General features: G+C 52.0%; 1 protein-coding gene across 3 annotated transcripts in view; it reads right to left on the bottom strand.

Moving 5' to 3' along the window:
- PLEKHB1 (pleckstrin homology domain containing B1) overlaps nucleotides 1-24,464 on the bottom strand; it is a 46,651-nt gene that overhangs the window by 19,646 nt on the left and 2,541 nt on the right. For all 3 annotated transcript variants that reach the window (XR_004644202.1, XM_034759183.1, XM_034759184.1), the window contains exons 3-5: nucleotides 21,015-21,167; nucleotides 13,750-13,852; nucleotides 9,179-9,218 (exon numbers count right to left, since the gene is read on the bottom strand). Coding sequence is in view for 2 of the 3 variants with exons in the window: in XM_034759183.1 (XP_034615074.1) it covers nucleotides 9,179-9,218; nucleotides 13,750-13,852; nucleotides 21,015-21,167 (296 nt within the window). In the remaining variant the exon portion in view is untranslated. The remainder of the gene's footprint in view (nucleotides 1-9,178; nucleotides 9,219-13,749; nucleotides 13,853-21,014; nucleotides 21,168-24,464) is intronic.

Below are 24,464 nucleotides of genomic sequence, written 5' to 3'. Positions count from 1 at the left end.
GCTTCCTCCACGGGGCCCAGCGCTGTCCAGCCTGCTCCTGTAAAGTCATGGCCCAAGCCCGAGAGCAGCCGTGACACAGGAGCAAGGGCAGTCTGGAGAGCATGGTTCTGTTCCCGGCTCTGGCCCACTGTGGGACTCCAGAAAAGTCATTAAGGCCCAAACGTACTGAACTAGCCTAGGAGGAAAGGGTGCTCAGCCACTCTGACAAACCGATCCTGGCTTCAATCCCCTGCTCTGCCACAGAATCCCTCTATGACCTTGGGCAAGTCACTTAACCTAACCGATGCCTCAATGCCCCAGCTGTAAAATGGGGGAGATAATCCTTCCTTCCTCCACCTGTTACCTGGCTGGGCTGTGTAGACAGTAAGCTCTTCAGGGCAGCGGCTGTTTCTTATTCTGAGGTCGTACAATGCCTGGCGCAACAGGGCCTCTAGGTGCTACTGTAATATCTATAATACATAGTTCTGCATTCCCCGGGGCAACTGGGGCCAGGGTGACTGTAGCAATAAAACATGAGACAGCACGAAGGGGTGAATTTTAAGTCTCTCACTCACACCTCCCCCCCAGAAAACTTCCTTCTCCACGATCCTGCAGCAGGCGTTTTGGGGGCACCGACATCCTCGAGAACAAGGAGGATTTGAAGAGGCAAAAGCAATGGTGCTGGGGAGGAAGGGGTTTCTGAGCACTGAGCTCCACATCAATATTATTGACACAAAGAAAAGGAAGGCTGCGGCTGGTGCACGCCAGCCTGTGCTACGGGCACACACTTATCCTAACGTCTGGGGAGCCACGGGGAAGGGATTTTAGTCCCATCTCAAGGCAACATCGTGAATTCGGCGTCCTCCTGCCCTAAGAAAAGGGTCGAGGTAGGAGATTCCATCTGCACTGCAACAGCCTGGCATTCGCTGCTAGCGGCTCCATTCAAAGCAAAGGGCCGAGTCGTTGCGCTTCAGCAGGGTCCCACCAACAAAAGCAGGGCAGGGCGGCTAAGACCTCCCAAACTCATTCCACGCCTGGAACCTTAGCTTTCAGCTGCATGCACAGGCCCCATAGGCTAGCTGTGGTGTCTAGGGCCTGGGCTAAGACATCAGGCGCCTTGACTAAGTCTGGTGGTGTAAACAGGACTATACGCTTAGGCCCCAATTCTGGGCTCTGCTGTAGCCCCTTAACTGAGCTGCCATTTAGGGGCCACACAGCTGGCTTAACCAGCCCCTGGTGATGGTGCTGGGTGGGGTAGGGGGGATTCCCAGACAGCATAGAGCAGCTGGAATGCGCCTCCATCTTGGTTCTCAAACTTTTGTACCGGTGACCCCTTTCACATACCAAGCCTCTGAGTGTGACCCCACCCTTATAAATGAAAAACACTTTTAAATATATTGAACACCATTATAAGTGCTGGAGGCAAAGCAGAGTTTGGGGTGGAGGCTGGCAGCTCACAACCCCCCCATGTAATAACCTCGCGTCCCCCTCAGGGGTCCCGATCCCCAGTTTAAGAACCCCTGGTTTACTGGGATATATAAGGGGAGGGATATGACCAAAGCATTCTCAGGTCCAGCTCTTACGGGCAGAGCAGCCCACAATGGCCTGTTCAAAGTCACTTCACACACTCAGCAGGCAGGAGCGGCTCCAGGCACCAGCGCACCAAGCGGGTGTGGGCGGCAGTCACGCTGACTTCGGCGGCATGCCTGTGGGAGGTCCACCCGTCCCGCGGTTTTGGTGGGAATTCGGTGGCGGGTACGCCGAAGGCGCAGGACTGGCGGACCTCATGCAGGCATGCCGCCGAATCTGCATTACCGGCGGACCTCCCGCAGGCACGCCGCCAAAAGCCACCTGACTGCCGTGCTTGGGGCGGCAAAATAGATCGAGCCGCCCCTGCCAGCAGGACAAGGTCTAATTAGCTGCTCCTCAAGCCAAAGGGGCGGCTTCAAAGTGGGCCCTTTGGTCTGTGCTGCTGCAAAGAGGTCGGGCTGGGGAGAGAGGCCAGAGCACGGCAAGGCAATTAAAATCTCTTGCGTCCCCCGTGTCTGCACAAGCTGGGAAAGCCGGGGCCCAAGGCCCACCGACGGCAGGCACGGTTTTGACAGAAATCCAGGTGTGTGTTTGAAGCGGCGAGGGCCAGCAATGCGGAGGCAGGCTTTTGATCTTGACAAGGTCTGTGTGAAATAGAGAGCCTGCCTTAACCCTCAGCCTTCTAGTCTTTGCTCCTGTGTGTGACGGGAGACCGCACGGGGCAGCAAAGATGTCGCGCTTCAGGAGCGAAGCACACCTGTGTGACACAGCCCAGGCCAGAGAGCGGCAGGAGCAGATTGCCTTGTGTGGAGCCAGAGACAGAGGTCATTTAATCCAAGAACAAATCCAGAGAAGAATCACACACACACACACTCTCTCTCTCTCTCTCTCTCCTGTTTTAACCTGGGTTCCAGGAAGACAAAGGAAATAACTCGCTTCCCTCTTCCCATGCAGCACCATGCCCTTGAGAGAGCCGGGGATGGGACGGGACGGAGCATCAGGACAACACCCTCTGCCCTCAAGCTCCAAGATGCTTGCGCAGCATAAATCAATACACTGATCAGCCTCACACAGCCCACGCTGGCTTTTGTGCACCAGTCACCTGTGTTTTAATCTCCTTCTCCCATTCATCTCGCTCAATACACAATTAGATCTAGTGTGCCGGGGAGGGGGTGGGTCAGGATGGGAATTCTGAGCACCATGGGGGGGTGGGGGGTAAGGCAACCAAAGGTTATCTGCCTCATGTTCTTATTCACTTTGATGCACGTTCTCTTTCAATTCAATTGATGCTCTCCTTTAATTCATCACTGTCAGCCCAGGTTTGAGACACTCCTTCTCTCTGGGTCTCCAATGTAAGCATCACAGTGTTATATCATTTCCTAGTGGGACAAATAGAAGACTAAAGCGGAAGGATGGGCCAGTGGTTCAGGTACTTGCCTGGGAGACCAGGGTTCAATTCCCTGATCTGCCATAGGGGATCTTGGGCAAGTCTCTCTGTGCCTCAGTTCCCCATCTGTACAATGGGGATAACAGCCCTGCCCCACCTACTGGATGCATACTTGTCCTGCATCACCAGTTCAGAGCACACGTAGCTAGGACAGGCAGAAGACTCAGACTCCTGGATTTTCCCCCCAGCGCTGTCACTGACTTGCTGTGTGGCCTTGAGCAGGTCACTTAACCCTCTCTGTGCCTCTTCTATAAAATGGGGATGATACCGACATCCATCTGGCCGCAAGATCCTCAGCTGGGAGGTGCTGCAGGCTTGTAACTTAGCGCTGCCTTCCAACAGTGCAGAAAGCTCTACCTTCTCCTAGCCACAGCACTTGGCTGCTTCCTCCCTGTGTCCCTTTGCCTTCCACTGTGTGACTGAACATAGGAAAACTCATTATCTGCTGCAAACATAGCTTCAGGCCCCTCTCCAAAAAAGCCCTGCTAGGGTCAGCCACTGATCCCCCGCATATGCCAGCTCAGCAGCAAACATGCCTTTCTTCCCAGCCCAGCTAAAGGGAGACGTCTGCTTCCTCGCCGCTGGATTCCCCCCCCGTTAAAGATGCTAACAGCTCCTTCCTCATCAGTGCTGGCTCCTTTTGTTCCGGAGTGAACTGGAGACAATGGGACTAGCTTCTTCTAACAGCTCTCAAATTCCCGCTGATCCCATGTGTTAACCTGCAGCCCCTGCCTCCACCAGGCAGAGATGGAGGGGACTGGAAGAGGAGGCGTCACAGCCATGGGGAAACACAGCTCCACTCCCTCCAAAACACCTCCTCGCCCCCAACCAAGGTCTAGTGGTGCAAGACGCAACAAGGAGTGACCAGGTCTACAATAGTTGTTATTATTACTATGTTGCTCCTTTCATTTCCTTACAAAGTTAGAAGTATTCTCCATTATACCACGGGGGAAACCAAGGTATGGATGGGTTACGTTGTTGGCAGAGCCAGAGAATCATGAGCAATGTGCACTCTCTCTTGCTATGTATCCCTTAGGAACAGAACTCCAGTCCCCTCTTCTAACCACTAGACCACTGCAGCCCAGGGAGACCTGGGTTCTATTGCACCTGCCAGCCCCTTGCTTTACGCAGGAGACCATGGACAACTTACGAAGGGAACTCGGCCCTCCCCAGTCTCACTCTTCTACTCCAGTCACATGGACCACCTGCAGCATCCATTCAGAGGGCTCTGACTGATGACCTCTCTATCTCATAGAACTGGAAGGGACCCTGAAAGGTCATCGACTCCAGCCCCCTTGCCTTCACTAGCAGGACCAAGAACTGATTTTTGCCCCAGATCCCTAAGTGGCCCCCTCAAGGACTGAACTCTCAACCCTGGGTTTAGCAGGCCAATGCTCAAACCACTGAGCTATCCCTCCCCCTGACAGAGTCTTATATTGACGAGATGCTACGAGGACTCAGCAAACAGAACAGGTCGTGGTCAGACCAAGGCAAGACCTGCAAACACAGTTACATGTGGGACAGACAAGACAGTCCATGACCATTGGAGGCTGATGCACCCTTGCTTCGCACTGTTCACATAAGCTGTAAATGCGCCTCGCTTCCAAGTGGTTAACAGAGATGTGACAAATCTGCTGCCACCTTGTTCTGGTGGGGGCTGTTGCACGTCAGTGTGACGTGCTGTAAGCACCTGAGGGGCTAGAACCAGGGACCATGAAGGTGCTGGGCCACTGTCGCTGATGCCTCCACCAGGTGCTCAAGCTAGGTTTCTGCTGGGGAGCCCCGTGAAGCTAGGCACTGCAGGAAGTACCACCCAGTGGGGACGAGTGGCACCCTCCTCCCCAGCCCACAGATTGGCCCATGCCAGTCTATAAACTAGGAAGCCATCACAGGGAGCTGTTAGAGCAATGATGCAGACTGCCTGCTTGCTTCTGCTCCAGACCTTGCCTTACTGTGATTTCAGTTCCCGACCCCGGTTCATCCCTGACTCCGCTACTTGCCTCCTGCCTGCAACTTGGCGCCTGCCCCTGACTTCCTGCTCTCCTTACCCGGATCATTCCTGACTCTGCTACATGTCTCTTGGTCACTGACTAGCACACGCTCGCCACCCCTGGCCGAGCTCTGACACATGCTTTCAAATTTGACTTCAGTGTGTCTTTATCGCGTTTGTACCAGCCTGAGAACGGGTGCCTTTCTTTAGCTGACCATAAAGAGATGGCTTTGGGTAGCCTGGAGTTGGCCGTATGAATGAGATGCTAACGCAGCTGAGCTTTAACGAGCATGCTTTGAATGCAAGACATCCGGTGCTGGTTAAGGATTTTCATATCGGGGATCTTGTCCCACCATTTGACCCTGCAAACACACCTAAGACAGCACCTATGGAATTGACAAGTTTCCTAACACAGCAGCCATATGTTGTCCATGTCTCACAACCACACAGAAGCATTGTAAGCACGACTTCCCGACAGATATTTAGCTTAGTGCTCATTTCATCACCCCTATCGTTCCATAGGTGGTGTAACAGCATTGCAAATGCAGTGCTGGTCTTGGCTAGACGATGGGTGACCTCATCCTCAACTGTGCCATGCTGGCACTGCATATGCCCTAGGTAGCCAAACTTCTCCACGGTTTGGGATTGGTCTTAAACAAGGTAGAGGTGCATCTCCTGGCACATGTTGGCTTCACTCTTCTGTTCTCTTTAGGCTGATTGTTTAGGCCAGGGGTCGGCAACCTTTTGGAAGTGGTGTGCCGAGTCTTCATTTATTCACCCTAATTTAAGGTGTCGCGTGCCAGTAATACATGTTAACGTTTTTAGAAGGTCTCTTTCTATAAGTCTATAATATATAATTAAACTACTGTTGTGTGTAAAGTAAATAAGGCTTTTAAAATGTTTAAGAAGCTTCATTTAAAATTAAATTAAAATGCAGAGCCCCCCGGACCGGTGACCAGGACCCGGGCAGTGTGAGTGCCACTGAAAATCAGCTTGCGTGCCACCTTTGGCACGCATGCCATAGGTTGCCTACCCCTGGTTTAGGCTCTGCTTTACCACAGTATTGATCTGTCTAGATCATACAACATGTCCAGAGGTCTCCAGGATCCCCCTTTGATACACTGCAGACTCCCACTAACAATATTTACCACATACGCAGCATAGCGTTTTACACCTTCCACATGCTTCACAGACATTAATTCTTTCTCAGAGGGAGCTGTCGTCACCCCCATTTTACAGGAGGGGAAGCTGAACTGCAGAGAGGGGAAAGGACTTGCCCAAGGTCACAGAACAAGTGAGTAGCAGAGGCGGGATTAGATCTCGGGAGTTCCTCCTTAAATCTTTGCAGGATCGAGTCATTATAAGCATCATGGGTGAAATCTTGACCTTATTGACTTCACCCAGGCTGTCTGTTGCTCTTGGCTCTGTTATCCCCTAGGAGCCAAAGGCTCATTCCTTTTTCATTCGGTCAAAATTCCCATTGAAAGGACCACGGGATTTGGCCCAAGGTATTTGGCACTTTTCTTAATATCAGATTTTGTTATTTTCCTGGGGATAGAAGATAGGCCAATTGTCAGGATCGCGCTAGGTTCCTCTTGGAAGATCAGGACTTAGAGTTGCTTTTGCCAATTCCCTGTGGCTTTCAAAAAACCAAAACAACCCAACAGTGGTCTGGTAAATTTGTTAGCCAGTTCCCTTAACGCTGCATTTCCTCTAGACTCACTCATTCGTATACATTCACATTTCCCAAGGATTCCCTTAGCTACTGATCTTTTTCAAAAAGAATGTGTACAATGGCAGAAAGCAAGAAGAACCCTTGGGAATCTTCTGTGCTCCAAGAAACATGGCTATGGAGCAGCTACAGGAGGCAGGGCTCTCAGGCTCCAGCCATTGTGTTATAAGAGACATCTCCAATTTATTCTCCGGCACAATGAAGATGATCCTCCAGGCCCTCCCATTTCCCTTCTTTGTGATAAATCCAGTTAACAAGCTCATTTGAAGAGGTCAATTCAAAAAGTTACTGCTAATTCCACCCCCAATTAGCAGCCTTTCCTCACTGAAGAATCTTGGCTTTATGAATGGCTGTCAGACCAGCAGTGTGACAGCATTTATGCTCTCCCTAGGCTCTTAACAGCACTATTCTCCCCCCAGCAGCGCCAGGCAATGTTATTTGCCAGCGGCACTCGACTCTGTGGGATGCAGACAATACAAACAAGAGATGACTGGAGCCACCAACCTTAAAAAAAACCCTCTCTTCATAGAGCTCCCCAAGACTTGTCAACCAAAGAGACGCTACTTTTGCCTTCCAATTACTCTATCCTGCCGGGGGGGGGGGAGGGGGAGGGGGAAGGAGGCTCTATGGATTTGATCCACTAAGCCAATGTTCTAATGTGTTTCTCTAGCCATCTCCAGAAACTCTTTGCCAGAATAGTAACATCTGTGAAAGGTGGGTGGGGGGAGGGGGGAGTTGGTGGTTTTTTTTAAAGACATATCTATGCCAGCCAAAAAGCACAAGTGTAGATGCAGTTATATCAGCATGAATGCTTTATGGCTTATTTTGCTCGGGGAACCAGAATAAGCCATGCTGGCAAGAGCCCTTTTTTGTCAATATAAACCGTGTCTACACTAGGAAGGTTTTTCAGTACAACTATAGCATCTACATTTTAAGCAACCAATAGTCTCCCGCAACCATCCTGAGCAGCAAGTAGCCTTCTGATGAGGGGGATGTAACAGTATTTGAGATGAGAAACAAGCACAGGAGCATCACCACCACAACACAGAGACAGTCAAGGATTGGACAGAGCAAATGGCGCAAAGGCGACACCTGTGTCTGGCCATGCCCCAAGGAGACACATGGGAGCAGCCATCCACCAGTCCATCACAAGGTGGCTCCAACAAAGAGTCCAACAATCCAACAAAAACCACTGGATTAGAACCCAGTTTAGCCAATCCCCTCTTCCTTGACATATCCCCTGCTCCCCTCAACACCCCCCCTCCATGATCCTAATTCCTGTCCCTGAACAGGCATCATTTGCCTCATAGCGCCCTCAGTTTATCCAATGCCCTTTTATTCCATATTACACACACACAGACACACACATACACATACACACACACACACACACACCATTTGGACGAAGAGGCTCCTGCTCCATCTTTACAGTGCTAGAAGCAAAGCCGCCCGAGGCAAGGCCTGGGATGACCTGCGCTCTGTCCCTGGACAGAACAATTCTCTCATTATCGGTAGGATCCCAGCAGCAGCATTCACTCTGATACAGGCTCCTCTTTGTTGGGCGGCCGGCTGCCAGCCCAGGCCTGGCTCGGTCGCTCCGTCGTGGGTAGAAACAAAAGACTCTTAGACATTCAAGATGGAGGAGGCCCGTTGGGTTAGCGAGTCCATCCCCTTGCTGGGGCAGGGCCGCTCCCGACGGTACATTTCCTTGGGCTTTTGTCCAGCTTATTATTTTCATCCCAATCCTCCTGGTTAGAAAACTGCATTACACTAAATAACCACTTACATCCATCAGACTCATCCCTTTAGGCAGCTGCAGACTGATGTCCCTATTTAGTCACTGCCTTGCAAAACTCAAGAGGTAGTGTGATCTAGCGGACACAGCACTGCCCTGGCAGTCAGAAGAGACCTGGGTTCTAGTCCTGCCTCAGCCAGTGACCTTGGACAAGTCGCTCCCCCTCCCTGTGACTCACTTCCCCCTCCCACCCTTTGTCTGCCTTGCCTGTTTAGGTAATGAGCTCTTTGGAGCAGGGATTGCCTCTTCCTATGTGACTGCACAATGAGGCTCTGATCTCAGCTGGGGCAAATCACTGGTAATGAGAGTGAGCAAAATGTATTAAGAAGGTCCTGATTCAAGGACCAGTGAAGTCAACTGAAAGACTCTTCATTGCCTTCAATGGGCTTTGGACCAGGACCTCAACCTCGGCTCAAAAATCAACCCCTCGTGGACTCGAATCCTCTCTGTTGCTCTTCTCTGAGCACCATCCAGTTTGTCCGTATCTCTTTAGTACGGAGGTGCCCAAAACGGCCTGCAGTTCTCCAGGTATGGTCATGTCTCTTCCCACGCTCTGGGACGAGATGCCTTTGTGCATGTAGCCCTCCCACCACACTCCTCCATCGACTGACTCTATGGGAGGGGGGGGGAGGAGATGGAAGGAGACGGCTCATTATTTGCAGCCTGTAAGAAGAGCCCTATGAAATGGAAGGAGGAAAGGCTCACCGGGGTGTTTTTCGCCTCCAGCACTGCCATCTTCCAGGCGCTGTAAACAAAATGGGACAACATGTGAGCAAAAACGTGCCTGGAGCAATTTTAAAACCACATCAAGGCAAAGCTCTTCCTTGGTTAATCTCTCAGCGCTGCTCTGCTGTCAGGGAGCTCAGCAAACAACACAGGGACTAGGCCAGCGATTCTCAAATGCGGCCACCGTGGCCGCCTGTGACCACCAGGGGCTTTTCTTGTGGCCACAGCCTCCTGGGCAGTGATTGGGGGGCAAAGCAGCCACCCCTCCCTCTCCCTGTTGCTCCTGGATGTGCCATCTTGATGTTGGTTGCTGGGGCTGCCAGCAGGAGTTCGGCCCTGCCCCTGCCCCCCTCTGGAGACACCTGGGACACAACACTGGAGGAGAAGGCAGTCTGTGAATTCCCCTCTTCCCGGGGGTGGTGGGGCTTGGGCTTCAGCCCTGGGTGGCAGGCTCTGGCCATGGGGCTTCAGGCTTCGGGGTATGGCCCCGGGGCTTCAAGCTCGTCCTGGGGCCCCATCCCCCGGACTTCAGGCTCTGGCTCCCCGCCGCCTCCCCCGCCCCTCATCCCTGCTGCCTATCCATCCACCTCCCCTTCCAGGGCTTAATTTGTCCCCAGGCTTGCCGAGGCTGAGTAAGTCCGCTGTGAAAAGTGATACTTGAACGTTTGTTAATATCACTTTTCACAGCAGCAGACTTACTAGCTAGCAATAAATAAATTGCAATGATTTTGATGTGCATATTTATTTGTTTTTCCCAAAGTTAATTATTTTAGGAAAAATTGTCAGAGGGGCCACCAGCAAGAGTTGGTGGCCGCATTCTGAGACCACCAACAAATTTCTTGCGAGAACCCCTGGACTAGGCCCTTCCTTTCATAAAGGGGCCAGGAACCTTTCACATGCCCCTGAAATGAACCAGGAACTGGGAGGAGAACCTGTGCCCCTGGGAATCTCCTAAGATCGAGACCGTTCTGGTTAGTTAGCCATGGAGGTGGCTGTTGGGATCGGAGAGGTTTCAGTTTGGCCCCCCTTCTCCTTTAAAGTGACATTATGGAATTTCCATATTCATTATCCATTGGTGACTGCCAATCTAAACGGCGTCAGTTTCCAAGCCAGGCCTTTTTATCTGACAGTCTCACAAACTCTGCTCAGAGCTGAAAACTCAGCTGGGTTCTTTATGCCTCAAACATCATCACCTGCAATTAATATTCTGCAGCTGGAACCAGGCTGACACAAGAGAGGCAAAACAGACCACAGTTCGCTCTCCCATAGCTGCATCCCTCTGCAGGGCTAAAAGGAGTGAAGACTGGTGTATGCCAATGACACCAGCAGATAAAAGTTAAAGGCAGACAGGAAGCAGAGCTGTGAAGGTGCCACTTTTACTTAACCACTTCTCTGACCTTATAGCCCCATTTTAAGAACAAAGTCTAATCTCAGCTGTGTATCACAGGGCATCTCCGTAGATCTGCAGACATGTTACATAGTGGAATTAGATACAGTACTGACCCCTAGACTGCGTGCAGACATAACTACAGGACAGTTCGCTATTCCACCACCAGAATCTGGATTGGTTCTTAGGGCTCCCGCACTGGGATCTGCGCTCACTTTGAGTTACACCTGGGATTAGAGGGGAAAATATGTCCCTAATTAGTGAAAAACACTACAATAAAGGAGATCTGTTTGTATGGAGTAGGTGAATAAGTACAGTGCCAAGTTTGGGTTTTTTTCTTGCCTTGGGAGCCTGATCAATCAAATTCCTTACGGCTAGTTAAATTGGTTAAAGTAATTAATAGCCACCACATCTATCCATGGTACTTATCTGGTCCTCATTACTATAGTATTTGAGACCCTGACAACTTGGAACATAGATATTCTCACCACACCCTTGTGGGCTAGGGCGGTGCTATTATCCCTTGTGTACAGACGGGGAACTGAAGAACAATGACTTGTCCAGGATCACATATCAGCCTGTGGTAGAGCAGGAAACTCCCTAGTCCCTGTTTAGCACTATAACCACTGGACAATGCTTCCTCCGCCCAAACACAATGGAATTTGGTCTTATTCAATGCCGCCCTAACCCTAGACAGCCAGGAGAAAGTAAGAGCAAGATTCCTTCGATGGGTTCACTGTCAGGAAGCCACCCGGCTCGCTGGAAGTTGTCACAGTGCATGACCCCAGTTTAGTTGGGTGTGCGTGTGTCCCGGTGACTTTAATGCTGTTTGACAGCCTCACTAATCTTTAATTCCCTGTTAGCTCATTCCCTGGGGCAGCATCGTAGCCGGTGGTGCAGTTGGGTCATGTGAGCACAGCATGTCTCTGTTCTGGGGTCTAGCTTCTAATTATGCTCTTTAAAGTTCTGTAAATCATTTCCCTTTTCACCTGGGAAGAGGGAGGGGGGAAATGCACACACAATGTGCCAGAGACACACCTGGTGTAAATCATTTGAAATCAATTGGGGTGCTTGCACCAGAGATGAATTTGGCCCCAGTGTGTTTCATGTAGACTATCAGTGACACGAGAAACACTCGGCTCCTCTGGTGAGGGGCATCAATATAAGAACCCAGATAGCCTGATACAGATGTGGCCCAAGAATGAATCCAATGGTGCACTCCTCACTGTAATTCAAGGCCAGCAATCACCCTTAGCTTGAATGTTTTACACTCTGGGGAGGCAAGTTTGAATTATTATTGTAAAAAGGTGCTGGACTGAGGCCAGGGGCACCGGAACGGGGGTGGGGGAGGGGGAGAAGGGGAATTGTCAAGGGGCCATGGCGGCCATAAGGGAGAGTGATGGGAGGGGGGATGGGGTGGAGAGGAGCAAGCGGGGGCAGGGTCTTGGGGGGAAAAGGGCAGCACGGGAGGCGGGTACACATTTCGGGCACTTTTAGGGACCTTCTGCGGCTCCTAATCGATGCCTTCAGTCTGGACCAGCGGTTCCCAAACTTTAACAACTTGTGAACCCCTTTCACTAAAATGTCAAGTCTCGCGAACCCCCTTCTAAAAATGAATATTTCCAGGGATTTTCTCCTTTACCTGAGAATAAATTATAAAAGCAGTGATCTTGGAAATATAAAATTTGTTTTTATGACATGCTTATTACACACTATTTATTATTAATTATTATTTATCATTACACTATTTTTATTACATTATGAAAATGGCAACACTCTTCCAAGATCTCACTTTCGTAGCTTGTAACACTTTGAATAAGCCTGTTATAAGACAAGGCTCCTATGTTTCATCCAAGAGTATCAGATGTAAAACAGCATGAAAGTATTGAAGAAGCCAACTCGAAGAGTTCCTCCTACACAAGCATTCAGGTCTTGAGCAGTCCAGACAAACAACGGACATTACAACAAAGCTTAAACTTGTTCTTCATAATAATTTTGAAAACAATACTAGCTGCCTATTTAATTTTAAAAACAGCAAAAAATATCCACCTCCCTTTCCATTTCTTATAAGGAGTTTTGAAGTTTAAATCTCCTCAGTGTGGTAGATCTGCTTGCTTTGATCTGCTTAGCTCTTGGAAGTCCAGGGGCTCCAGACTGCTGGCCCCGTGCTGCCCGGGTCCCTAGGGACAGCTCTGTCTGCCATTAGGAAATTCCCCCCCCTCCCCCCAGAACCCCCTGCCCCCCCCCCCAAACCCCCCCAGTTTGGGAACAACTGGTCTGGACTGAGGCCTCCACTCCACAGGGCTGTCAATTACCCAGAACTGCCCTATTGTGGGGCCAGGACTACATGGCCCTGAGGCAGGAGTCCTAGGAAGAGAGCCATGCAGATACCCATGACCGTGCAGCTCCGGGTGTGTAGCTGGGAGGTACCTGTGGGAATTGCTGGGGAGGGGAGGGGTTCCAAGAGGCTGGCTGGCTACATTCTCCTCTCCCCAATTCACTCCACTTCTCCTCCACGTCAAACCAGATTCTGTCTGTCACGCTGGACTCGTAGGGTTGCCAGCTAAGGTGACCAGACAGCAAATGTGAAAAATCAGAACAGGGGGTGGGGGGTAATAGGAGCCTATATAAGAAAAAGACCCAAAAATCGGGACTGTCCCTATAACATTGGGACATCTGGTCACCCTATTGCCAACTGTCCATTAGTACAAGGGACGTTATTTTTTCATCTCTGTACAAGCTCAGGAGTTGCTGAATGCTGCAAAAAGCAGCAAGAAATACCTCTGGTGAATGTAGGCGAGTACTGCTTAGTATTATTAATCATAATGATGATGAGAATAATAGTAAAAAATACTACTGGGGTGGAGGGCAGGTGCGTAGCAAACAGTCCCTTAGCAATGTTGCCAGCCCTCTGCTGGAGCATGCTCCTTTCACCATGTTTGTGTTGTACAGCAGCAGGCTCCATGAAAACCGCCTGATCTTGTCCCCCAGGCCCCGAATAGAAACACACTGTGTTTCCCAGGAGCGGGTGTCTCTTGCAACAGTCCAGTGACGTTTATGCCTCTAGCAGGTTTCTGGTCATTGGCCACGAACAAGCATAGGGCACAGCAGAGAAAGGCCTGGTATAAAATGGGGGCATCCTCGCGTCCCGGGAGTTACTTACACCGCGTCGTCCTCACTCTCCGCACACAGGGTCACTTTGGAGCCGTCTCGCAGCACAATCGTCATCAGGCAATCTCGGCTTTTCCCTTCCGGGGGCTGCACGTCTGGAAGGCAAAGCATCAGCACGTCAGAGGTGTCAGGGCAGGGGTGCAGCTAGCAACCTGAAACGTGTGCGCACGCATGCATGCTCGCACACACGCACACACACACCACCTCCTTCCCCTCAGGATCCGGGCACTCCATGTCCCTAGTCCCAGCCCCACGTAAGGGTCTCCTCCAGCCACACGCCCACGATATCACCACGCCCCCCTGAACTATAACCTTACTGACCTTGGGGTGTCACACAAGAGCATTGTGCTCAGGGGTTCATTGCCACTCCACTGTGAGCAAGCCTCACCCCTCCCTTTATTCAGGTGGGCATGGGTCTGTCTTGGAGAAGGGAGTGCTCACCCCCGCCCGGGCACGTGGGGCCCTTGTTGGTATCTGAGGGTACAATTTAGTTACGGAGATGAGGGAAGTCAGGGATTCCGCGACGTTACCGGACCTCCGTGACTTTGGCTTCGGCTGTCAGTGGTGGAGCCAGGCCCGTGCGCCCCCTCCCCATGGCTTTGGCAGGGACTGGGGCCGGGGCTGTACCCCCCATGGCAGTGGGGCTGGGGCTGTCAGTCCCCCCCATGGAGATCCCGGTCTCATTCTTCCCCCTCCCTCCTCCCCCTCCCCCCCGTTATTTTTAGTAAAAGTCACGGACGGGTCAGGGCTCCCATGAATTTTTGTCTATTGCCCGTGACCTTTGCGTGACTTTTACTGAAAATACCCTTGACAAAATCCTAACCTTACTTGACACCAGACCAGCAGAGCCACTATGGGACTGGCAGCAAGCCCCACCCCCATGCCTCTGCCAGGCAGATATTGGGGGGCAGGGGCTGCTAGAGCAGGAGGCTTCAGAGATAACACGTCACAAGGATGACTGAGGCAATTTGCCCCTCTCAGATCTATTGACTGAGGCTCTCTACAGACTCAGGCAGATGTCACCTGATCACTTACACACAGGTCTTGTTTTCAATGTTTTCTTTGCAACCATGGGAGCTACAAACAAAACCACTCTCATTTTAAAGGTGCCCGGAGATTCTAACCACGTCATCCTGGGAGGTCAGGAGCCTGGGGCCTAGGCATGTCCATATAGGGCCCCTATGCCTTCATCCAGCCCTGCCATTATCTCCCCCCAAGGCAGCCCTGCCATCTCATGCATGGTGATGGTGGAGTCAGTGATGCAGCAGGGAATATCTAGCCATGGGTGAGCAATCTAAGAGAGCCTGCCAGTAATGGCATCACAATGGCAGACCCTAGTAGTTAGGCTAATATGACAGGATGGACACCTAACCCAGAAAGAAACCCAGCCCTTCTGGACAGAGCCAGTCAGCTAGCCCTTCCCATCCCACTCATTAATAATAATAAATAATAAGTAATAAACAATAACAACTTTCACTCATTGATCTCAAAACACTTTATACAGCAGGGTCAGTACCATAATCCTCATTTTACAGATGGAGAAACTGAGGCACAGAGTGGGAAAGTGACTTGCCCAAGGTCACTAAGCAGGTGAGAGGCAGAGCTGGGACTAGAACCCAGCTCTCCCAAGTCCCAGCTCAGTTTCCTGGCCATGCTGCTTCCCAGCAAACGACACGGGAGACACAATTCATTCTCCCTCACAGGCTGCCGAAGAGCCCTCTGGGGAAACGAGGCTGGCGGTCCTAGTCCAGAATCTGGTGGGCAGGACAGACCATAGCATGAGCCACTCACACAACTTCTGCCCTCTCCAGCAGAGAGAAGCCAAGGGCTGCCCGATCAGGGCTGAGCCAGATCAGCAGGGGGCACGTGGGGGAAGCTCGGGCTGTCAAGCTGGCACCTTGGCATGTCCCAGCATGTGTTTCCATGGGCTCAGGTACTGCCCAGCTAGCGCGGGACCAGAACTGCTGCAGCGCTCCCAGATGCAGGATGGGCCTGAACTTCAGAGCTAGGCCTGTGCTCTCCCAGCTCCCCGGGTCAGTGGTTCTCAACCTATTTACCACTGTGGGCCACATCCAATACTACCTGTATGGCCCTGAGGATGTCACATGGGCTGGAGCTGTGTGTGCTGATTGGGCCGCAAGAGCCCCATGGGCCGCAGGTTGAGAACCACCTTCCTGGCAGTTCTGCCTAAGGGGCCCCTCCCTCAGGATGGGAGTGAACATTACCCGGCTTCACAAGGCACGGCCACTAGGGGAGCTTCCCTTCGCCTCCCCTTGTCCTCCAGAGAGGCCCTGGGAACCGGGGAGACCTGCCAACTAGGGAAACAACACAGACAGAAGCATCCTCTGCGTATGCACGCTGCTCTCCAACCCTGATTCCAGAGCCCCGGTAGCACAGCTATGCTGGGGATGAGCAGGCAGACTGGGAAGCTCCAAGTGACAGCGGCCGCTCCCCAGAACAAAGGATAAGAGCAGCACTGCGAGGAAGCGTTCCGCTGCCGAGGGAGGAGCAGCTCCTTGTGCTGGTGGTCAGGCGAGAGCGCTAGGAGTGCTGGTCTCAGAGCATCATCTCCAGTCTGGAGGTGACTACTCGGAGTGGACTAACCCAAGAGGAGAGAGTTCCCCATGCATATTCCCGTGGAGCTGCACTTCCTCATGAGGTCGGCTGCAACCTACTACCCAGCAGGCTAACCCTGCCTGGACTCCTGATTGCTGCAGACGAGCCTACCCCAGCCCAGGAGGGGTGGAAGCCAATCGGCCATGTGACCTCCTCCTCGGAAGGCAAAGGGCAAACAAAAAGAGTGAGGAAGAGCGTTAATGCGAAGTCAGATGGTCTGGCGATGGCAGGGCAGGGCACTGCTGCAGGAGGAAGCTTGCAACAAGCAGCCAGCAAGGTCTGTCACACTCTGCTGGAGATATTGACCCTCGTGTGCTCCTTTACGGATACTCTGCCCTAGGGTTAAGTCAGTTTTGGGGCTGGCTGCCAGCCCTGGAGAGTGAGTCCTCTAGTTACACGCAGCTGCCTTCCAACAGTCCCTGCACATGCCTTCTCCTTGACCTGGAGAGCCCAGTGACAACTGAGGCATAGGCTAAGTGACTTGCCAGAGAAGTCTGGACTGGGAACAGAACCCTAATCGCCAGGGCCAGCTCCAGGGTTTTGGCCGCCCGAAGCAGCCAAAAAAAAAAAAAAAAAAAAAGCCGCGATCGCAATCGTGATCTGCGGCGGCAATTTGGCGGGAGGTCCTTTGCTCCCAGCGGGAGTGAGCGACCGTCCGCCGAATTGCCGCCGAATACCTGGATGTGCCGCCCCTCTCCGGAGCGGCCGCCCCAAGCACCTGCTTGCCAGGCTGGTGTTTGGAGCCGGCCCTGCTAATCGCCAGAGTTCCCAGTCCATTGCCTTAACCACAAGGCCACCATCCTTCCCCCGCTACAACAGGTTATACCAGGGAACAGGGGCAAGAGCTGGGAACGGGTAGAGACCCAGCCCAGTTTGGGTGCCACTGTCATACCAGAGATAATCTCTTGAATGAGGGAGTGGTTCCATAGCCTATCCACTCCTTCCTTGCTAAAGGAAGAGCAAAGCAGCCCTGTGATGTGGACACCTGCCCCACTAAGCGCATCAGCTCCAGTTTACACTGGCTAGCAAAAAGCTTTCACTCGCTAACAGCCTGGGACAGGTTTGAACCAGGAAACGAGAGTTGCAAGGCTTTCTATCATACCCTACATTACACCAGTTCCCTGAGCCATTCCTAAGGGAGTCTGATGTTACACTATTTACAGTTACAGACCCCTTGAAATACAGCACTGTTTTGAAAGAAGCGACCGCAGAACACAGTTTGCCTTTCTGTAGCGTCTTTCATTTCAGGCTCTCAAAGCAAACTTGCATACATCAATGAATTAAATCTCACCACCCCTGTGTGGGGCAGAGACAACATCATCATCATGTTGTTACAGATGGGGAACTGAGGCACAGAGAAAGTGACTTGCCCAAGGTCACGTAGGAAGCCTGTGGCAGTGTCATGGCTAAAACCCAGACACCTAGCCATCCTCCTAGTTCATCATCATCAAGGCAAATTCCAAAGGGACGTGGCCTCCTTGCTGAGCAAGCACCACCCGGATTGATCTCTTGCTGGGTCCTTAAAATGATCTGGATGGATGTTCAGCCTGTGTCTGTTACTGGCAATCTTATCACACCACTGAAGCTGTTGGCCCACGTGATCGCTGACCACACAGCAGCATTCCTTAGGAAATGTGCTTCTTAATTCATTGGTCTTCCTGCTAGTTGCATGCCCACAACGGGAGCTGAACGCAAGCAAGTGATGGACTAATTGGGCTCCAGGGATGCTGAGGCCCAGTCCCCAGCTCTAGTCACTGGAGGATGAATGGCAAAGAAGCCAGCAACAATCCCAGATAAAGTATAGAGATAGAGCGTGGTTCAGGCAAACAGCAGCACAAAGGAAAGACTTGCAGAAGGTTAGTTTGTTGGGCCCCTTCTCCTCAGGTTTATGATGTATGGAATGTAGGTGCAGCTGGGGACAAAACTGCACAGATAAGAAGTGGCAGCCATCTTAGCTCCAGGGCTCCTTGAGAATACCATGAGCCCAGAGGAAGACAAACCACCAATTGTGACTGTCCGTTGTATCCAAAGACAATGTCAGACTCACAGCATTACCTGTGTTCTCTCGTGGCCATATAGTCCAACCTCCGAGGAGCAAGGCTGTGAACAAATGTCACGCAGGAATATATCGTCTCCCACTGATGACTTGGCATGACCAAAAACAAGTAGTTTGAATAACCCAAGCACTTAAAAAACAAGGAACTGAACAATTAAGGAGACATCTCTAATCCTACACTGCCCCATATAATATAAACATTTTTTAAAAGCATTTAATCACAACACAATAACCTTAACTCTGACCTGTGGAATGTTGGGAAATTTTGTTTTAGGTTGTTTGATGGGTCTTTTTTTACATTATTTTTGCTATCTTTAACACTCCAAAATCAAATTTTAAATAAAGGATTATTGTTAATTGGACAATATCGGTTAATACTTTAGCAGCCAGCAGTTTTTGGATAAACTGTTTATTCCTGCCATTTCTTGCTCTGTTTGTAGTTTGTTGGGAAAAGTGTATAACACTCATTTAGGATAATATTGGCGGATATGTAGATGATGTGTATTTTTGGAATTTTGTAAATCTATCAGTTAATGGCCAGAACGGATTGTGGAATTTGGAAGAGCAATAGCAAACCATTATGAGCAAGGAGATGAGAAATTGGGGAGGAGGAGTAGTAAAAGTTTCCACTTTCTGGTGACCTGTTATCCATACCTGGTTTGATATATTTTCATCAAACTTGGCAGAAACCTCAGACTAAATCTGGCAATTTTCAGGCCAAACTGATTTGCCAAGCCGAAAAGTGATACGAGATCTAAAACTGGGCTTTAAAATGGAATCTACCAACAACCTGACCTATGGAAAGGAAAGAAAACCTCTTGCCTCTCCATAATCAAGCACTTTGAGATCCTCAGAGAGAGGGCTCTATAGAAATGCCGTGTTGTTATTGCGATTAGAAGCACAAGAAAGGAGCTTTGTGCCATAGGAATTTCCTTTGTTCCAACTGCCTGAGGGATAATGCAACTTGCTGACTCAATAAAGTACCATGTATTGAGTCACCAGAACAACAACAAAATGCAAACCAAGGAAGAGAGAGAATCTCCCTCTTCACCCAAAAGAAAACCGGGCTCACATCTTGTGTGAAGTATATTCCACTGCCCTGGGCTTGTGTATTCATTATGTAGTACTCAGAAATATATTCAGAAACATTCTCTGATTCATGTAGCGTCTATCATAATCAAGAGTTCAGGTTCCAAATAAGTCCACATCAACAACAGAAGGAACAGGTCATTCACAAGCTCAACACCTCACTTCAAGCAATAAGCAGCATCTCACTTAGTCACCAAGGTAACAAGCGAGCCAGCCGTCACTCCAACTGCCTAATCATTGGTGTTCTCTACATTCCCTCATGGAATGGTCTTGTCTTGGGAGACCTGTGAAAATTGGAGTTTTGGAGAAGAGACCGTTGCTTTCTCTGTGAATTGTGGGAACAAGACCAAAATGAATTTCAGGGAACCGAGGTTCAGAACATTGGCTTGGGTTTGCCTGGGCTCTGCCATCTCTGAAATGGCGGAAGTTTGACATGTGAGGTGCTTTTGAAGTTACATCTACATAGGACTGCGAAGTTGTATCTTTTGTTCATTATTAGGGGGCTTTTCTCCCTTTCCCAGAAGGGACCCAGACAACTCAGTCTTGCCCGCATTGAATACCTCCACCTCATGGAGTGGGCAGCACATTGCCCGGGCTCCAGCAATATTCAGGGCCTGGGGGCCTGGTTCCACCAATGTTTGGGGCCTGGTCTCTCCCCCGGCCCCGCCTGCCGCCCCCACGCGCCTCCCCCGAGTGTCCCCCAGCAGCCCCCAATTGCTGCCCCCGCTCACCTCCCCCGGCCCCAGAGCCTGCAGCTCACGCTGACTCTGCTCTGCCGGCTCCCGGCATCAACTGCTGCTGCAGGGTCCTAGCGCCCCCCCATCCACTAATGGCAGGGCAGGCTGCCCTTCCCCTGCCCTTCCACCCTAGCCCTGAGCCTCTCCAATGCCCCAAACCCCTCCACCCCAGCCAGAGCCCTCATCCCGCCGCACCCTAATCCTCTGCCCCAGCCCTGAGCCCCCTCCTGCATTATGAACCCCTCATCCTCAGCCCCTCAGCCCTCACCCCTGCACCCCCTATCCCCAAACTTCCTCCCAGAGTGTGCACCCCCCCTTCCCATACACCCTATCCTGCCCCCAAACTCCCTCCCAGAGCCTGCACCCCCTCTCTCTGCACCCCCTCCCACCCTCAAACTCCCTCCCAGAGCCTGCACCCCTCACCCCCTCCTACGCCCCCACCCCCAGCCCAGAACCTGCACCCAAACTCCATCCCAGAGCCTGGACCCTGCATCTCTCCTGCACCCTAATCTCCAGCCCAGGGCCTGCACCCCAGACGTCCTCCCCTCACTCAAACTCTCTCCCAGAGCCTTAGGCAGGTGGAGGGCGGAGTTTGGGGGGGGGGGGGGGGGGGGGTTCTGGCCACCACCAAAATTTCTACAAACCTGCCACCCATGACTGGGAGCCCCAGAGGACAGTTCTCCCAACATCTTAGACGCTGCAAAAGCAAGAGTGTCGAAAACGTGAGGTGCAATGGGACCCCCAGAGGCATTCGCTCACCTCTGCATTCGCGGCCAGTCTTTATGTCCCGGCAGTTGAATTTGATGTGGATCCTGCCCTCCAGGTCACGCTGAGTCTCATCCTGGTAATATACAAGGCCACCGTCTAGCCACAGGACAAACCAGTTCCTTTTCCAGCGTCGCAGAATGGAACCTGCAATAGCCAGGAGGAAGGGGGTGAGGGCAAAATCCAGACAAACATCTGCCGTCCAGATGGTAGTACGTTCCTCCTGCAGGGCTGCTGAGGGGGCAAAACATCTAACCTCTTGCTCTCACTGCCTCTGAGCACCACACACGCCTCACTGAAACAAGGAGAGCTTTGCTGATTTCAGCTTCCAGCCACTAGATCTCATTCTGCCGTTGGTTGCTAAATTAAAAAGCCCTTTTAGTTTGGGGTGTTCTTCTCCCCCATGTAGGTTTTGACATACGAAAGGCTTGTCTTGCTTGAGTCGCTGTGTCTTGCTTTAAAGCAGAAAACAACAGCCCAAAGCAAAAGCCAGTCTGATAAACAGAAACATACAGACAGCTGTGAGAAGTACTGCATGGCGAAAGCATGCTTGGGATCTTAGATTTGTCTCCCACCTGATCCCTTTGGGGGCAAGGGAGCAGTAGCAGAGCAGGGATAGTGTTTCTCAGCGTATGTCTACACGGGAGCTGGAGGTGTTATTTCCAGCTCGAGGAGACATACCTGTGCTAGATCTGATCAAGCTACCGTGCTAAAAATGGCAGTGTAGCCATGGCAGCACAAGCTGTGGGAGGGGCTAGCTGTCCTAAGTGCATAACAGCAGACCTCGGAGGGGATTACGATCGGGTTGGCCATCCCGCTGCTCACTCTCCACCGCTCTGCTTTTATTTCTAGCGTGCTCAGAGCTAGTACACGTACATCTCCTTGAGCTGGAAAGTACCTGGCCAGCTCGAAGTGTAGACTTACCCGCAAAGTCACGTTTCTGTCCTTGCTTCCCCCTGGCTACATGGGCGAAATCAGATGCCTCAGCCCTTTTGATGGCACGACTCACTGCCCCCTTCATTCTGGCTCAGACAGAGGTGAAAGTAAGCTGGTACACCCCAGTACGGCGTACCGGCAAGAGCCAGTGCGTCGTACCAAGGCAGATCGGCTTCCCCTGGCGGCAATTTGAAGGGCCTGGAGCTCCCTGCAGTGTCTGGAGCCCCGAGCCCTTTAAATTGCTGCCAGAGCCCTGCTGCTGGAGCCCTGGGGAAGGGGCGGCGGGGCTCGGGCGGCGATTTAAAGGGCCCGGGGCGCCTGCTGCAGCTACCACCCCAGGCCCTTTAAATCGTCCCCGGAGCCCTGGGGTAGCGGTGGCGGGGCTCCAGCGGCTATTTAAAGGGTCCAGGGCTGCAGCAGCCGCTACCGCCCCAGCCCTTAAAATAGCCGCTGGAGACCCGCCGCCGCCGCCTTCCCAGGGCTCCGGCAGCAGGGCTCCAGGGACGATTTAAAGGGTCCAGGGCTCCGGTAGCCGCTACCACCCCAGGCCCTTCAAATTGTCCCCGGAGACAGACGGAGCCCTGGGGTAGCGGCGGTAGGTCTCCAGTGGTGATTTAAAGGGCCAAGGGCTCGGCTGCCGCTACCGCCCCAGGCCCTTTAACTTGCAGTCGGAGCCCCGCCGCCGCTACCCCAGGGCTCCGGCAGCAGGGCTCTGGGGACGATTTAAAGGGCCCGGGGCGGTAGGGGCAGCCGGAGCCCTGGGCCCTTTTAATCACCGCCCGAGCCCCTGGCTGCCGCTGCTACCCCGGGGCTCCAGCAGCGCGGCTCAGGTGGCGATTTAAAGGGCCCCGGGCTCCCACTGCTGCTATCCTCCGGGGCCCTTTAAATCACCACCTGAGCCCCATTGCTGGAGCCCTGGGGTAGCGGTGGCGGGGCTCTGGCAGTGATTTAAAGGGCCGGGGCTCCCAGATGCCACTACTGCAATGGAGCCCCGTCCCTTTAAAGCTGTAGCGGCAGCTGGAGCCCCGGGTCCTTTAAATCACNTGGAGCCCCGTCCCTTTAAAGCTGTAGCGGCAGCTGGAGCCCCGGGTCCTTTAAATCACCCCCAGGGCTCCCAGACGCCTCTGTAGCTGGTAGCCCTGGGGGTGATTTAAAGGGCTCGGGGCTCCCAGCTGCTGCTACCACAACCCCAGCCCCGGGACGTTTAAATCCTGATTTAAAGCACCCGGGGATTTAAAGGCCCCTCCTCTTCCAGTTGAGGCCCCGCCCCCTCCTAAGGGCTCCAGAGTACCGGTAAGTCCTTTAAGTTACTTTCACCCCTGGGCCCAGCTCTGCTAGCATGGCATCATAGGGGGAGGTTGGAGCTTTGGCTTTCTACTTCCTGCCCATCTGAGAAGGAGGGGAGCAGCTGTGTTGCTCTGGCCCCTATGTAGGGCCCGGTGCTGTAGAGTAGACAGCTTGCACAGGGAGTAAGCAGACTCCTTATATCTTCTGTATATAGTCAGGTTCACTACTGAGCCCTTTTGTCTTTCTTCCTCAGGTCTGATTTACTGCAAGCTCTTTGGGGCACGGCCCTGTTCATCATTGTTTCTCCAGGTAAAGCCCCTAGAGTAATTGGGGGGCACTCGGGGTCTGATTCTCCTCTGCCTTGCCCCTTGCGTAGTGGTTGACACCTGGGAAAAGTGAATGGAAGGGGACGCCAGATCAGAATGGCTGTGTTCCACACCCAGTGGTGAGCGACTGCACAAAGCATAAAGCAGTGGAGAATCCGGCCCAATAGAGTTCAAATAGAGAAGGCCAAAAAGTTTTAATTAGGGCCCCCAGTGAGAGCTTTAAAAATAAAGCCGGCCGCAAATGAGCAATCGCAGCAAACTGGTCACATTCTCAGCTACCACGCTGCTGGGAGGGATAGAAAACCCTACTCTGGGGCCAGACTGTTAACCCTTGACTCACCTGGGTGATGAATTACTTGCCAGAGTAGTCTCACTGACTTACTTGGGTGAAGAATTCCTCACCAAGGGATCAGAGTAGCAGCCGTGTTAGTCTGTATCCACAAAAAGAAGAACAGGAGTACTTGTGGCACCTTAGAGACTAACAAATTTATTAGAGCATAAGCTTTCGTGGACTACAGCCCACTTCTTCGGATGGGCTGTAGTCCACGAAAGCTTATGCTCTAATAAATTTGTTAGTCTCTAAGGTGCCACAAGTACTCCTGTTCTTCTTTTTGTGGATACAGACTAACACGGCTGCTACTCTGATCCCTTGGTGAGGAATTCTTCACCCAAGTAAGTCAGTGAGACTACTCTGGCAAGTAATTCATCACCCAGGTGAGTCAAGGGTTAACAGTCTGGCCCCAGAGTAGGGTTTTCTATCCCTCCCAGCAGCGTGGTAGCTGAGAATGTGACCAGTTTGCTGCGATTGCTCATTTGCGGCCGGCTTTATTTTTAAAGCTCTCACTGGGGGCCCTAATTAAAACTTTTTGGCCTTCTCTATTTGAACTCTATTGGG

The sequence above is a fragment of the Trachemys scripta genome, chromosome 1 (assembly GCF_013100865.1).
Source record: "Trachemys scripta elegans isolate TJP31775 chromosome 1, CAS_Tse_1.0, whole genome shotgun sequence".
NCBI lineage: Eukaryota > Metazoa > Chordata > Testudines > Emydidae > Trachemys > Trachemys scripta.
This window is presented reverse-complemented; position numbering and strand designations above follow the sequence as displayed.